The sequence below is a fragment of the Salvelinus sp. IW2-2015 genome, linkage group LG35 (genome assembly GCF_002910315.2).
Source record: "Salvelinus sp. IW2-2015 linkage group LG35, ASM291031v2, whole genome shotgun sequence".
Taxonomy (NCBI): domain Eukaryota; kingdom Metazoa; phylum Chordata; class Actinopteri; order Salmoniformes; family Salmonidae; genus Salvelinus; species Salvelinus sp. IW2-2015.
Genome location: NC_036874.1, coordinates 7,992,153 through 8,007,194, shown reverse-complemented (window position 1 = coordinate 8,007,194; position 15,042 = coordinate 7,992,153). Strand labels below are relative to the sequence as shown.

Genomic DNA, 15,042 nt, shown 5'->3' with positions numbered 1-15,042 from the left:
AGATGCACTACAGTACTTAATTAATGCAGCTGGTGGCCACACCAGATACTGACTGTTACTTTTGATTTTGACCCCCCCTTTGTTCAGGGACATATTATTCCATTTCTGTTAGTCACATCTGTGGAACTTGTTCAGTTTATGTCTCAGTTGTTGAATCTTGTTATGTTCATACAAATATTTACACATGTTAAGTTTCCTAAAAATAAACGCAGTTGACAGTGAGAGGACGTTTCTTTTTTTGCTGAGTTTATGAACTACACATTGACACATCCAGCCCATAGCGGGAGGTTGTAAAATGACTTACTAATCACCAAAGTTCCGGAGCATGTATTTACCTGGAGGGAAAGGGCCTCTTGCAAGTTGATAAAGACCTGTCAGAAATGCATGCCTTTGGCTTTGAAAAGCCTTCATGACCCCGATGTGTGCGCCAAGCTTTCATCAACACAGTCATGCACTGGTGATCCCAGTAAACTGATACTACATAAGGGCTTCAGGGCTGGTAGGACAAACCTGCTCTTTATCATTATTTCTTATCTATGATATAGGCAAAGAAAAGGTCATTCAAAAGCTCTAGTTCAACTGACACCCAAAAATATGAAATGTCATGTTAACGTTGTGGACAATAGGTTTACAGACTATATTTGACATCTATAGTGTAATACTGTACCTCTTCACACTTAGTGATGAGCTAAATTACACTAAAATGTTTAGTTAGGTATAGAAAACAAGTTACCTTGTTACTGTACATCCATTAATCCATGTTTAGTTAGCGTACACTAAATAAGTACTGCAGCTCCACTGTAATATCCATGATACTCATGACCCTAGCTTCTTGAAAAACCTGTTGGTTTACCACAAAGATTATTTCTGAGAAGCCACAAAAAAGTCCATAAATCAAATTGAAATTAAACATATGAACATGTCTTTACTTGAGTCGGTTATTTAGTACTGTTTACCTGAGGGTAAGAGTAAAAAAAATTATAATGAGAATGGGATCGAGCGATAACGGAGAGAAGCAATACAGAGAGGGGTCGATACATTTGTGATAACTTCCAACACAGAGTACATACAGTAGTACACTAGAAAACACAGAGAAAACCTGTCAGTTAGTCTTGCATTAGTCTCTCTACTCTATCTCGTGGCCCTAAGGACAGTTACGCGTATTCATGGATGCCAAGGGAAGCCAGGCTTCCCCAAAACTTTACCAAGACAAAAACATACAAAACATACAGTCATCTCTCTGTGCTTCATACATTTCCTTCAATTTGCTGAATGTATCTCACTGGAGAAAGCATCCGAGTGAACGAAAGAGTGCCCTTCTGTCTCAGTATGTGTAGCCCATCTATCTGATGCTATTTGGTCAGAAAGAGTATGATGTTTCCGCCCGTAGCATTGAATGCAAGGGAAGCCAGAAAGCATTTGGCCTCCCTWWATAAAAAACGTATAAAATAATATCCAATCAGCGTTGAGCTAAACTGAGTGAGTTCAGCTGTGAATGGTCCTGGCGCACCAAAAAAAAAGTATCAAGGGAAGCCAGTTCGGATTTGGATTCAAACCAATCACATCAGAAGCTAAACGTCATTGACAGAAAGAACTTGAATTGTTGCATCTGCATCTAGCTAGCTAAAATCAGCCCTTTCCTAAATTATCCATGGATGGAGATAGGGATTTGGACTTGTGGTTTTATTGAATTATCCGTACTGGCCAATGATTATAACGGTGATTCTGATCCATCCATAAATTCATACATTGAGAGGATGGAAGTTCAACATGTAGGTAGATGTAGTAGGCTAATGTTATTAACTAGCTGGCCTGGCACATCGTTGCCCATGAAAGGAAGTTAGGCTACTGATGAAGCATTTTAGCCAGGTAGCATAGGACAACAAAAACTAAAATCGTGTACTGTATGACAGAGTCATAGATCGTTTCTGCTACATTAAAGAGGAAGGCATTGGCGTTTCCCTACAAGTAGGGTGAGTCAACATGTTTTTTTCTACTGGCATGCACGCATGCAAAACACACACACACGCACACAGAAACTCTTAACTCTCTTTCAATGGAGGCTGGTAGGAGGAGCTATAAGAGAATGGGCTCATTATAATGGCTGGAATGGAATAAATGGAACAGAGCTTCCATGTGTTTGATGTGTTTGATACCGTTCCATTGATTCCATTCCAGCCATTACAATGAGCCTGTCCTCCTATCGCTCCTCCCACCAGCCTCCTCTGCGCTCAATGGTTCTACATCAATAGTTGTTAAACTTGCTTGACCATGCTGTAAGTCAACTGTTTGTTACATGCAATATGTTTTGTGGACTTCAGGTTTTGTAATGAAACAAAGGTTTGTTTGAATTTATTCTGCCACTGTGTCTTCTTATTGTCTCAGCCTTTAGGCCTATATATCACGGTATCAAGGCATATGAACTAACTGGTTATAGAGCAAACAACGCAATTATCACAACACGGGTCTTAACTGTGTGAGAGACAGGTTAAGCCGGGTGTACACTACACAACTTTCAGAACCCTAACATTGCTGAGCCTCTCACATTAAATGACCATTTCTCCTGTAGTTTTTATTGTCTTGCCAACGTTGTGGTGAGCACACTAAACGATGTGGCACAGACGGGGGTCACACACTACAAGATTCTTCACTTGGTGGTGAGGATTCTCAATACCACGCTGTCTCGCCAAAACAGTGATGTGATTAGATTTAACGTAGCTACTACCAGCTGTTGCTCATAGCAGCCCCATAAAGGTTTAGCATCAGAGATTCACTCTTGCCATACAGAGTTGAAATATCTAGTCAAGATTTTGAATTGAATAACGTTGCTTGTGAACTTCAGAGCTGTAATGATTTGATACTTTGGCTTTGATTCTGATTCAAATAATCAACTAATCTTCAAGCTTTGATAATTTAAATCAGCTGTGTAGTGTTAGGGAAAACACCGAAATGTGCACCCCTTGGGGTCGCGAGGACCGAGTTTGGGAAATGCTGGCTTAAAGGAAAGTACAAATGCATACTAATAATAGTCCTCACTCCTGCTCGAGAGCCTACACATTCTGGGTGATGCGAAACAACGTTATCATCTCACTGGCTTCTTCTCTGGCGAGCTCTCATTGGCTATTTCTGATCACCGTTCTCAAAACTTGTCATTGCACATCTCACACTACAAAAGCATTGCAGAATTTTGTGCCGATAAATATCAGGACTTCTGGTACTGTTTAAAGACAATATCAGTAGCCCTCYGATTGTGCCTCTGACCCGCTCACATTAAACGAGAGTCCGTGACAGCCGCGCGCCCCCAGGTAGGCAAGACATGGGAATTTTGTCTCCGATCTCAAAAACTTGCCTGGGACAGCTAAACCGGGGCCAAAATCGTGTAGTGTCCACCAGGCTTTAGAGAAGAACACGTTAACCTCACCTCTGACACCAGGCCTGACCTACGACATCAACTGATGTGATTAAAGGAGTTTCTGAAGGTATTGAAGTGCATCTTTAATTCAATCGAGTACAGCCTTAACTGAATGACAGAGACAGAATACAATATGGAATTTTATTGAATAGTTTGGGGTAGGCCTCGTCTCCGAGGAGCGCTCCTCAGAGCCAGATGCTGATGACAGGGTGCCCTATGCTAATGAGGTAACATTATAAACGTTTCCCTATAAATACTGGCTATACTGATGGGGTAATCTGAACTTTCTTAACTACATTACAAATATGTACCAGAGGGCAGTGTTTCATTGACTCTCAGCACTGAGGAGTAGGTATTGATTGTGCGTCTCTTATACAAATATTCACCAGAGGGCAGCGTTTCATTGACTCAGCAGAGAGGAGTATGATTTAAAAGAACGTTGGGTTATGGAGCTGATGAGACAGAGGAAAGCAACTGAGAAAGTGAGGTAGAGACAGATATGATCAGGACAGAGAAAGCTCTTTCTCAATCAAACGGTAATTGATTGAGAATGAGAAAAGGGAGAGGAAAGAGACAGGGAAATTAGAAAGAGCAAACATAACTCCACCATGTCCAACTCTCCTACCTGCATATACCTGCCTACAAACTTCGCCTGAACACCTGTAATTCATTCAATGGAGGGCCGAGTGCCTGAGGTTTTCGCTCCTCCCTTGTACTTGATTGATAAATGAAGGTCAGTGATTAGTTAGAAACACCCCTCACCTGGTTGTGTAGATCTTAGTTGTACACTCTTATAAAAAAGGGTTAAAAAAGGGTTCTTCGGCTGTCCCCATATGAAACCCCTATTTGGCTCCAGGTAGAACCCTTTTGGGTTCCAAGTAGAACCCTTTTGGGTTCCATGTGGGAAGGGTTCTACATGGAACCAAAAATTGTTCTACCTCAAACCAAAAGGGTTCTTCTACCTTGGTCCAAAAGGAGTTCTTCAAAGGGTTTTCCTATGTGGACAGCCGAAGAACCTTTTTAGGTTTTAGATAGCACCTTTTTTTCACAAATCGAAAGGAAAGCCAGGCCTCACCAAATATTTGACCAATAAAAAAATATKAATTATGAAATAATTTATCTTTCGTCTCTCTGTGTTTTCATCATTTTCCGTCAATTCGCAAGTGACTGAATCTCTCACTCCAAGCGTTGGATATGGCGCCCCTCTGTCTCAGTGTGTGTAGCCCATGTATCTGATGCTGCCTGGACTAAAAGAGTATAACATGTTATGGCTGTAGCATTTGATTGATTGATGCCAGTGTAACAGTATAACTTGATTGAAACGCTACTAGCGCGTACCCGCTAACTAGCTAGCCATTTCACATCCGTTACACCAGCAATCATTTGGCCTCTCTTAATAAAATAATTATAGGATAATTAGCCAATTAGCTGAGCTCAACTGTGGGTTGTCCTGGTGCTTCACCAAGGGAGGCCAGTTTGGATTTAGCTTCACACGAATCAAATCTCACCCTAAGCAACATGTCATTTTAGTTTCTGGTCTACTTGTGTTGATGTCCTGCAGTAGCTATCGGCCCTTTCCTAATCCATGAATGGAGATGGGGATTTGGAGATGGGGATTTGGACTTGTGGTTTTGACTTAATTCTCTGTACAGGCCAATGATTATGATGCGATTCTGATCTAACCATCAACGAATATGCTGTGCCACTGGCCTGAGACGAATGAAGTTCAATATCTAGCCTTGATGTAGCCTAGCTCTTTTAGGCTCAAGTTAACTAGCTAGCTAACTTAGTTGGTTAATTTTTGCACATGCAAGGAAGTTAGGCTAGCAAGCATTTTAGCTAGGTAGCCTAGGACAACAAAAACTTAAAGCATACTTACTATATGACAGAGCCATGGACCGTTTTGTCAACATAAAAGAGAGGAGGATGGCATTGGCGTTCTAGTCTACAATTAGGGTGAGTCCCAAATTGTTTTAGCTTGCTCGCTCACACACTTACACACACAACATTGATTGGACTAAATCATTTTTGGTACCTTTAAGTTTGTTTTCAGTGTATAAAACTAAGCATGTATAGCGTTGARTTGACGATGTTTATGTTGAAATAGTGCTGAAATAGCTAAGGCAGTGCTCCTGTTGTCTTTGTGCAAATTTGCGGTAACTCCGTGGTTCTAAATCGTTAGTTGTTTAGTAAACTGTCAAACATTAACTTGCTTGACCATTCTGCAGGTGATATAACGGTTTGTTGCATGCAATATTTTCTTTGTGGACTTCACTGGACAGATGTTGCTCTCCGGTTTTGTGATGAAACAAATGTATGTGTAGTTGAATTTATTCCGCCACTGTGTGACTGTTGTGTTTTTGTTGTCACGGCTTTATTGTATATCACAGTGGCGTATGAACAATTGGGTTATAGAGTAAACAACGCAATTATCACAACATAGGTTGTTATATGGATTTTTTTACTGGCTTGGCTTCCTCAGTGATTTGACCCACGCACCACTACTGAAGGGAAATAACAAAAACCAGCAACTCTGCCCTCCATGGAAAGAGTTTGACGCCCCTGATCTAACATCTGAACTTAACTCAAATATATCAATAAGACCAACACATACAGTATAATAGAAAATACATGGAGAGCTGGGGTCGAAGTACAGTGAGAGAAAGATATATAGTTGGATGGAAAGAGGGACAGAGACGGGACAGTTGTCACTTAAGCGTGTCCTGATGAATACTAATTGCTGTGAACTAAAGAGCCAGAATGAGTTCCATTGATGGCTGAGCACAATGGAGAAGGGACAGGGGAAGCAGAGGAATTCTATTATTTCATTTTTCCCTTCTCCTCGTGTTTGTATGCCAGCCCACCGCCTGTTGTCTTTGGGGGGAAAGGAGACCATGGCTCTCACAATGCAGCCCTTGTGTCTGGGGCCACAGGGCCAGAGTAAGCCAGGGCTCACACAGCTTCCTCCCTCCCTGCAAGATGGCAAGGGCCTCAGCGTACAGGCAGGCTTGCCATCAATAAGGTTTTGAGATGATAAATTGAGCTCACTGGTGTAGCGGAAACCCCCGTAGCCCCTGCAAGGTGGGGGTCCCGCGAGCTCTGGGTGCCAATGCGACCATCATCTCACACCTACAGTATGTCTAAATTGTATTATATATTTTTTATAATTTTGACAGTAACCCTCCTTTTTAATGTCCACATGTAGCAAGCAAAGTGTTTGTGTTGTGCAATCTACATTGGGGCTGTTTCATGGAAAATTTATTTTACAATCTGCAATGTTTAAATTTCCAACTTTAATTGCTGTACAAGTACATACAATATTGCCGCCAGCCATCATTCTAGATAGCAGCATTGTGACACCGTAGGCCTATAGCTTCGTGAAACATAAAGGTTAGACTTAACATGAGAAAATGACGACCAAATAAAAGTAAATATGAATCCATTAAAGCAAAGCTATAGTCTACGACAAGCACTAGCACCACATAATCTGATAGGCAGCCGTGTAAACGTCGCAATTTAAGAACCATGGACAGTGATTAGTAAGTAGTTCTAAACTTCGTGAGCGGCTGACGCATAAGATTTTTCTGCGGTCCAGAGAAACTGCGTTATGCCAGTGGTTGAGCCAGCAGTAGGCTACAACCTTGCTACTGAAAGTTACAGCATTGACCAGCAACATGGTTACCTCCATGGGGATATACTGCTGTTTTACCCATACACAATACCAGACTCAAAACTAAATATGTATAAATATCCCTTTCTCGAACTCTCTCTATTACATAAATACAGTAAACAAACGCGTTCTAGGTTCAAACTCTTTGAAAATGGGCAACTCTTCCTCACTTCCTCTCACTTGTTCCTTATTGATAAGTAGAGGATGGAGGCAGAGAGAGACACAATGGCAGCCTGTCACATCACATCCTCATTAACATCTGGAGCAGAACAGAGAACAACCCAGTTTACACTGTCCACCACAGCCTGAGACATATGAGCACTGGTCTGAGAGAGAGAGAGTCAAGGGAAGGAGAGAGAGAGAGAGAGAGAGAGAGACCTTGGGGGTCAAAGGGAGGAGAGATCACAGTGGCAGAAATGGGCTCAGAGAAAAATAAAGATATTTTTGCTTCCGAACTATCCCACTAACGGAAAACGGTCATGTTTGGCTGAACAACCCTCAAAGGTGATCAGTCACCGCTGTTTTGAAGAGGAAAATAAATCCTCATCTCATCAACTGCTGCAGGTTAGAGCTTTGGGATTTTCTTTTAGTGTCTGTTGAGCTGTATTGGTCCTCCTTAGGGACAAATGTTCTATGTATAAAACTGTTCTTAGTACAATCAAAAATGCTCTACCACATTATGTAACCATTATAAATCAGATAATGRTGTTATTCTATTGCAGGGACAGGGAGGGTGACTTGCTTCATTATGAACMGTGCTGCTATTTTGATACTAACCGCAAGTTGTTTCAGTTGGACGTCTGCTATTTATCTCCCAAACAGACAAGGTATGTTTTATAATTTTCTGAGTATAAAAGTAATTTTAGCTTATGACAGGAGAGTATGGAGAATTGTATCCATCTATTGAATCTGGTCAATTTAGTTCATGAAGGCCACTAGCTATAGGTCAGTGACATTGCTTAATGATGACCATAGAATAATTCTAACCCAATGTAATGTATGAGACTTTGATTGTTGAATAATGGAGGAATAATCTTACAAGGAAGCTGTTTTAATTCCCTCAGAAACAAAGAAACTGAAGTATCTGCTTGAGCCTCCTGTTTATGCCGAAGTAACCAGCCCTCGGGGAGGAAATGCCACTTTGCCATGTGTACTGCGATTCAAACCAAGCCATTACAAGGTGAAATGGACAAAACTGGAACCACTTCGTCGTGGAAGCGAGAACATTGTCATGATCACAAACGGTTCAGCCCACAAACCCTATGGCCTGCTTGGGCCACGGGCCTCGCTTCGTAAGGCTCATGCCATGGATGCCTCACTACAACTCAGCAACTTGGAACTAGAAGATGATGGTAGATATCGCTGTGAGCTGATCAACGGTATTGAGGATGAGAGCGTCATCATTACATTGAGGATAGAAGGTAAATTATGATGATTCATGTAACCTTTCTAAACATTTCAAATGTTGTAAAGAAACCTTATTGCTTGCTATTCAGACGAAAATGTATTTGAAAAAAAAAGGCAAATCAGACAAAGTTTTTGATATGTTGTGACTTAAAATCAACATAAAAAGCGACAACTTCTAATTACTTTTAGGGATGATATTTCCATATCAGAGCAAAAATGGCCGTTACAAATTCACCTACAAGGAAGCTAAGGAGGCCTGTGCTGAACAGGATGGCACATTGGCCACATTCAAGCAGCTATACAGAGGTATTTAATATTCAATCAGCAAAACATTGACAGTTTACTCTGTACCTTTACTGATGCCATAGAGATTTATGTAAGGCTAACTTTCACAAAGTAAACAGTAACACATTCTCATTGTGTAGCCTGGACAGAGGGTCTGGATTGGTGCAACGCGGGATGGCTCATCGATGGGACAGTCCACTACCCCATCCTGCACCCACGAGCAGAATGTGGGGGGGAGCTGCTACCTGGCATTCGCAGCTATGGCCCCCGGGACAGGATCCGGGACCACTTTGATGCCTTCTGTTTCACCTCTAGAACCACAGGTCAACTGAATGGGTTTTGGTGCTTTGTGAAGCTGTCAAATAGCAATGTCAGTATAGTCTTCATGTGCCAAATTAGTTCCATCCTTTTTCATTTGGGATGCTGCTTACTGAAAATGAATAAAAGGAGTTCAATTGGATTTGGGCGATGTGGTACATTTTAAAAATAGTCTGGAACCAACATATAATCAAACATTAATAAGGATGCAATTATATTATAATATTGGCAAAAGACTGTGTTCAGAACAGTCTTATGTTATCCTGACTGTAAACTTTCCATAGCAACAGGGTGACCTTTGGCGATATTTAGGAGTGGGCTCGTTAATGGTCCTGAGTGGATGAGGATAGACAATAAAGGCTGATGTTCAGACCCACTTGTAAACAAGTCCATCTGTGAGAAACTAGTTGCCCTTTAGTGACATTAGAACATCCACTAATAATCGGAAAATAAAAACCTCAGTGGAAATGTTGAATTATAAAGATAGTGGGTGGTTTTATCATATAGCATGGTTCCCCAATAAGTTTACATTTTGTTATTGTTGGACATAAGACTGTACATTTTAATTTAGGAAATATGTTTGAAAGTATTCCCACCCATAATAGAGAGATATACAGGTACAGTTGAAGTTGGAGGTTTACATACACTTAGGTTGGAGTCATTAAAACTCATTTTTCAACCACTCCACCAATTTCTTGTTAACAAACTATAGTTTTGGCAAGTCGGTTAGGACGTCTACTGTGTGCATGACACAAGTCATTTTTCWAAAAATTCTTTACAGACAGATTATTTCACTTATAATTCACTGTATCACAATTCCAATAGGTCAGAAGTTTACATACACTAAGTTGACTGTGCCTTTAAACAGCTTGGAACAGTCTGGAAAATGAGCTCATGGCTTTAGAAGCTTCTGATAGGCTAATTGACATAATTTGAGTCAATTGGAAGTGTACCTGTGGATGTATTTCAAGGCCTACCTTCAAACTCAGTGCGTCTTTGCTTGACATCATGGGAAAATCAAAAGAAATCATCCAAGACATCAGAAAAMAAATTGTAGACCTCCACAAGTCTGGTTCATGATTGGGAATTTTTACAAGGATTAAATGTCAGGAATTGTGAAAAACTGAGTTTAAATGTATTTGGCTAAGGTGTATGTAAACTTCTGACTTTAACTGTATGTTATCGTATACAAATATAAGCAAGGTTTGAAATGATTATGTTTCAGTCAAATGTTATATCTGCTTGGGGTTCTTGCAGTCTACAAACTATTTGTAATTATTATAATTATGAAAAAATCTGTGGCTGAATCTAGTTGATGATCGCTGCCATATAGGGATGGATACAGCACCATACTTAACTTAAATAACAGTAATGATATTGTTGTGAGTGCATGTCAACACTTCAGATCCAGAATGACTGAGACAACAAATTACTTCTTATGCTTTAGCACAGGGATAATCAACTAGATTCAGCAAAGGGATGATTTTTTTTCTTGAGCAGATGGTCAGGGGGCAGGGACATATTTACAAATAATTTGTAGATTGCAAAAAATGACAGCAAGAAGCCCAAACAGATATAACGTTTGACTAAAACATAATCTTTTTAAACCTTGCTTACATTTGTATATGATCACATATATACTTTGGAASAGATTTCCAAAATTGAAATCACTTGGAGCTGATATGCTGGTGTTTTTACAGTCTTTTATGTCCAACAATAAAAAAATACTCAACTTGGGGGGAAAAATAAAATCACCCGCAGGCCAAATTCGGACCACGGGCCATCAGTTGGGGAACACTGCTTTAGCAGGTTAAAGAACTTGCATTCTCCTTCCTCTCTTCCAGGCTTTGTGTTCTTCGTTGGAGAGCCACTCACATTTGGGGAGGCAATGCAGGCATGTAAGGGTGAGGGAGCAGAGTTAGCTCTGGTTGGACAGCTCTATTCGGCCTGGCGTTTCCTGAGCTATGACCGCTGTGATGGAGGTTGGTTGAAGGACGGCAGTGTGCGTTTCCCTATCACCACCCCTAGAGCGCGCTGTGGCGGTATTCCCGAGGCTGGGGTGCGCACCGTTGGGTACCCCAACAAGACCCTGCGTCTCTATGGTGCCTACTGCTACAGGTAGCTTTCATGAGACCCATTGCGTGTGGAGCCTACTTCCACTGACTTCGTAGATCCAAGACGCAGAACCATTGTGAAGATTACCAGTGACCCCTACAGGTTTCAGTACGCAGGGCTTGCAGATACAGGTAGTCAAAAGGCTAGGAACTGGTTCCACAACAATGGCAAAAAGATACAAGTAGAACTGCGCTTTTCTGCAATACTACAATATGTTATTACAGGAAACCTCAAATACTTAATGCCTTTTTCCATGGGACACATCAACAAAAGCCTGCCACTTTTATGAGCTTTACTGCTACAGGTAACAACTGCTGTACATGTTTTCCTGCATTTGTGTAACATTCGTTTTGTGAACTTTGTTATCCAAGAAGCATTATTCTAGTGTAACAGGATAGTTATTACACAATGACAATTTCATAAAATGCTGCTGTTAGCTTCTTAGCTGATGTAAGAGTGTGTAAATAGCAGAATGGGAGAAAGTATACGCACTGAGCATAACTGTAATACAATAAAATATCTTGACAGTGTATTTGATATGTGGCATGAAAATATAATTCAAATGCAACCATATTCACATGGATAAATACATTGTAATCAATTCATTTTATTAGATATGTATTTTCTACTCTCCAAAAACGATATTTTRCTTATTTTCATTTAATCCATCTCCTTTTTAATTAGTTTAACAATTACATTTTTTCTTTCATAACAAGTTCAATATGCAATTGTGCAGTCACAAATGGGATTTACAATTAGCATTATTTGATTACTGTTAAACACTACCAACGTACAGTATTACTTCCACTGGAACTAAGACAATGACATCATTGATGCATGAAAACGGAAATACCATTGTGGACATTTTCACATGTTCTTCCTAGTATCTTAGTGATTACGTTTTTACGAGAGTATAAAAAAAAAAACTTTGGATTCTGGCTATTTTCAAACCAAGTACATTAAAAGTGGATATTGGCTTCTAATTTTGGGTCCAAAGTTCGCAAGACACCTGAAAAACAAAGCACCAGATAAGAGGACATGTTGAGAAAATGCTTTGTGTTGTGGGAATTGAGAAGATATGGATTGATAAYGAGATTTTCTTATACAAAAGCATACGAAAGTGGACATCTTAATTCTGTCTTGGTGGCAGAGAGTGGGGAAAGTGGCTTCGGTTAATGTCAGACCAGCTGAGGTTGAGATTTAGATTGCACTTTACTAAAACTCTCCATCAAAATCTTACTGTATACCATCATAAACATGTCAAATATATGTTAATCGCAGTCAAATACAGTAATCCAACAGTGTCGTAGCACAGGTGAATATCAAAGAATTTCACTAGTCAACAATCACATATCATTATACAACAAACAAGCCCAATGATGGATGGGACATCTTCGTTAAAGCTCATTCCAATGACAAACTGTACTGTGCAAATTTGATCCATTACCTCTAATCGTGGCCATATGTTGGGATGTACTCTTATTGTAAGTGTGATCGATCGGCACTAGGTCCGAGTAACATCAAGTCTGTTGATGTTTTGAATGGGTTTATTCTGGAGAGAGCTGGTGACAGGAATGTGATGACTCATTCTCAGGGAGAACATTTATTTTACAAGGCTCCAACTTGTTGGAGGGACAGTCTTTGAGTGGAACATAGGATTCCAGGGAAGGGGGCAGAGGGAAGGGGKATATTGAGTTTGATGAGCTTATTAGTTCCACTTGATGTCCCAGAACTCTGAAGTGGCTTTCTCCGTGGCTGTGTCCACCACCTCCACCCCCTCGTTCTGATAGGGTGGTGTTGTGACCTTCTGCTCTCCCTCTGCTAAGTTGGTCAGGGCTGGAAAAACATAGCAGGTACATCATGTCATTATCACAGTGAGCATAAAATAACTTAAGCGGGTCATACAATGATAACATTAGAGACCTATCACACACATCATAGATTTATTTTGTTTCATGTCAGTCAATAGAATGAATGTCTGTCCTCACCAGGGTGACAGTTGATCAAAGCCTCCTCCCATTGSCCGTTGGATAGGCACTTAATGACGGGGTTCTGTGTCTGGAGGAATCCTTCTTCACAGTAGTAGCGCACCTTGGAGTTGGTCTCGTAGCGCAGATGCGACTTACCAAACACCTTGGCGTTGGCAATGACGGGGGGCTGGCCACAGAAAGCTGAACAGAAATAATGCTGTTAGGGGTGCAAATACATTAAAACCATACTGAGAGATTGAGGACTTCTATGCTACACTACAGTGGTGGTTTTGGTTGTGTACTCACAGGTGCCCTTCTTGCAGGTGTAGGAGAGGTGGTAGTTACAGGGCACATCGCTCCAGCGCCCCCCGTCATGCCATACCATCACCACACAGTCCTCTCCAGACAGGAAGTAACTGTCCGGCTGGCCCCGGTACCAGTTCTCATACAACTGGCAGAGAAAGATGGGAAGGATGATGAAGAAGTAGAGGAGTTGTAATACTGTTAGTTCACATACAGTGGGGCAAAAAAGTATTTAGTCAGCCACCAAATGTGCAAGTTCTCCCACTTAAAAAGATGAGAGAGGCCTGTAATTTTCATCATAGGTACATTTCAACTATGACAGACAAAATGAGAAAAAAAAATCCAGAAAATCACATTGTAGGATTTTTATGAATTTATTTGCAAATGATGGTGGAAAATAAGTATTTGGTCAATAACAAAAGTTTATCTCAATACTTTGTTATATACCCTTTGTTGGCAATGACAGAGGTCAAACGTTTTCTGTAAGTCTTCACCAAGGTTTTCACACACTGTTGCTGGTATTTTGGCCCATTCCTCCATGCAGATCTCCTCTAGAGCAGTGATGTTTTGGGTCTGTTGCTGGGCAACACGGACTTTCAACTCCCTCCAAAGATTTTCTATGGGGTTGAGATCTGGAGACTGGCTAGGCCACTCCAGGACCTTGAAATGCTTCTTACGAAGCACTCCTTCGTTGCCCGGGCGGTGTGTTTGGGATCATTGTCATGCTGAAAGACCCAGCCACGTTTCATCTTCAATGCCCTTGCTGATGGAAGGAGGTTTTCACTCAAATCTCACGTATACATGGCCCATTCATTCTTTCCTTTACACGGATCAGTTGTCCTGGTCCCTTTGCAGAAAAACAGCCCCAAAGCATGATGTTTCCACCCCCATGCTTCACCGTAGGTATGGTGTTCTTTGGAGCAACTCAGCATTCTTTGTCCCCAAACACGACGAGTTGAGTTTTTACCAAAAAGTTTATATTTTGGTTTCATCTGACTATATGACATTCCTCCAATCTTCTTCTGGATCATCCAAATGCTCTCTAGCAAACTTCAGACGGGCCTGGACAGTACTGGCTTAAGCAGGGGACACGTCTGGCACTGCAGGATTTGAGTCCCTGGCGGCGTAGTGTGTTACTGATGGTAGGCTTTGTTACTTTGGTCCCAGCTCTTGCAGGTCATTCACTAGTGCCCCCCGTGTGGTTCTGGGATTTTTGCTCACCTTCTTGTGATCATTTTGACCCCACGGGGTGAGATCTTGCGTGGCCCCAGATCGAGCGAGATTATCAGTGGTCTTGTATGTCTTCCATTTCCTAATAATTGCTCCACAGTTGATTTCTTCAAACCAAGCTGCTTACCTATTGCAGATTCAGTCTTCCCAGCCTGGTGCAGGTCTACAATTTTGTTTTCTGGTGTCCTTTGACAGCTCTTTGGTCTTGGCCATAGTGGAGTTTGGAGTGTGACTGTTTGAGGTTGTGGACAGGTGTCTTTTATACTGATAACAAGTTCAAACAGGTGCCATTAATACAGGTAACGAGTGGAGGACAGAGGAGCCTCTTAAAG

At 41.1% G+C, this 15,042-nt stretch overlaps 2 protein-coding genes across 3 annotated transcripts in view; one reads left to right on the top strand and one right to left on the bottom strand.

Annotated features, from left to right (window-relative positions):
• Positions 1 to 4,788: 4,788 nt before the first annotated feature.
• Positions 4,789 to 11,737, top strand: hapln2 (hyaluronan and proteoglycan link protein 2). Of its 2 annotated transcripts, none has more exons than XM_023980422.3 (6): positions 4,789 to 5,368; positions 7,805 to 7,909; positions 8,147 to 8,503; positions 8,679 to 8,795; positions 8,915 to 9,097; positions 10,937 to 11,737. In XM_023980422.3, exons 2-6 carry the CDS (start codon positions 7,831 to 7,833, stop codon positions 11,212 to 11,214), a joined length of 1,014 nt encoding a protein of 337 aa, XP_023836190.1. In that variant the 5' UTR covers positions 4,789 to 5,368; positions 7,805 to 7,830; the 3' UTR covers positions 11,215 to 11,737. The 2 variants fall into 2 exon arrangements, with proteins under 2 accessions (XP_023836190.1, XP_023836189.1); XM_023980421.3 differs by lacking the exon at positions 4,789 to 5,368 and adding an exon at positions 5,831 to 7,646.
• Positions 11,738 to 11,794: 57 nt separating this feature from the next.
• Positions 11,795 to 15,042, bottom strand: part of LOC111958666 (brevican core protein-like) — a 20,460-nt gene continuing 17,212 nt past the window's right edge. Inside the window, 3 exon segments of the mRNA XM_070437337.1 lie at positions 11,795 to 13,043; positions 13,196 to 13,378; positions 13,484 to 13,705. Of these exon segments, the coding sequence (XP_070293438.1) occupies positions 12,916 to 13,043; positions 13,196 to 13,378; positions 13,484 to 13,705 (533 nt within the window). The 3' untranslated portion in view covers positions 11,795 to 12,915.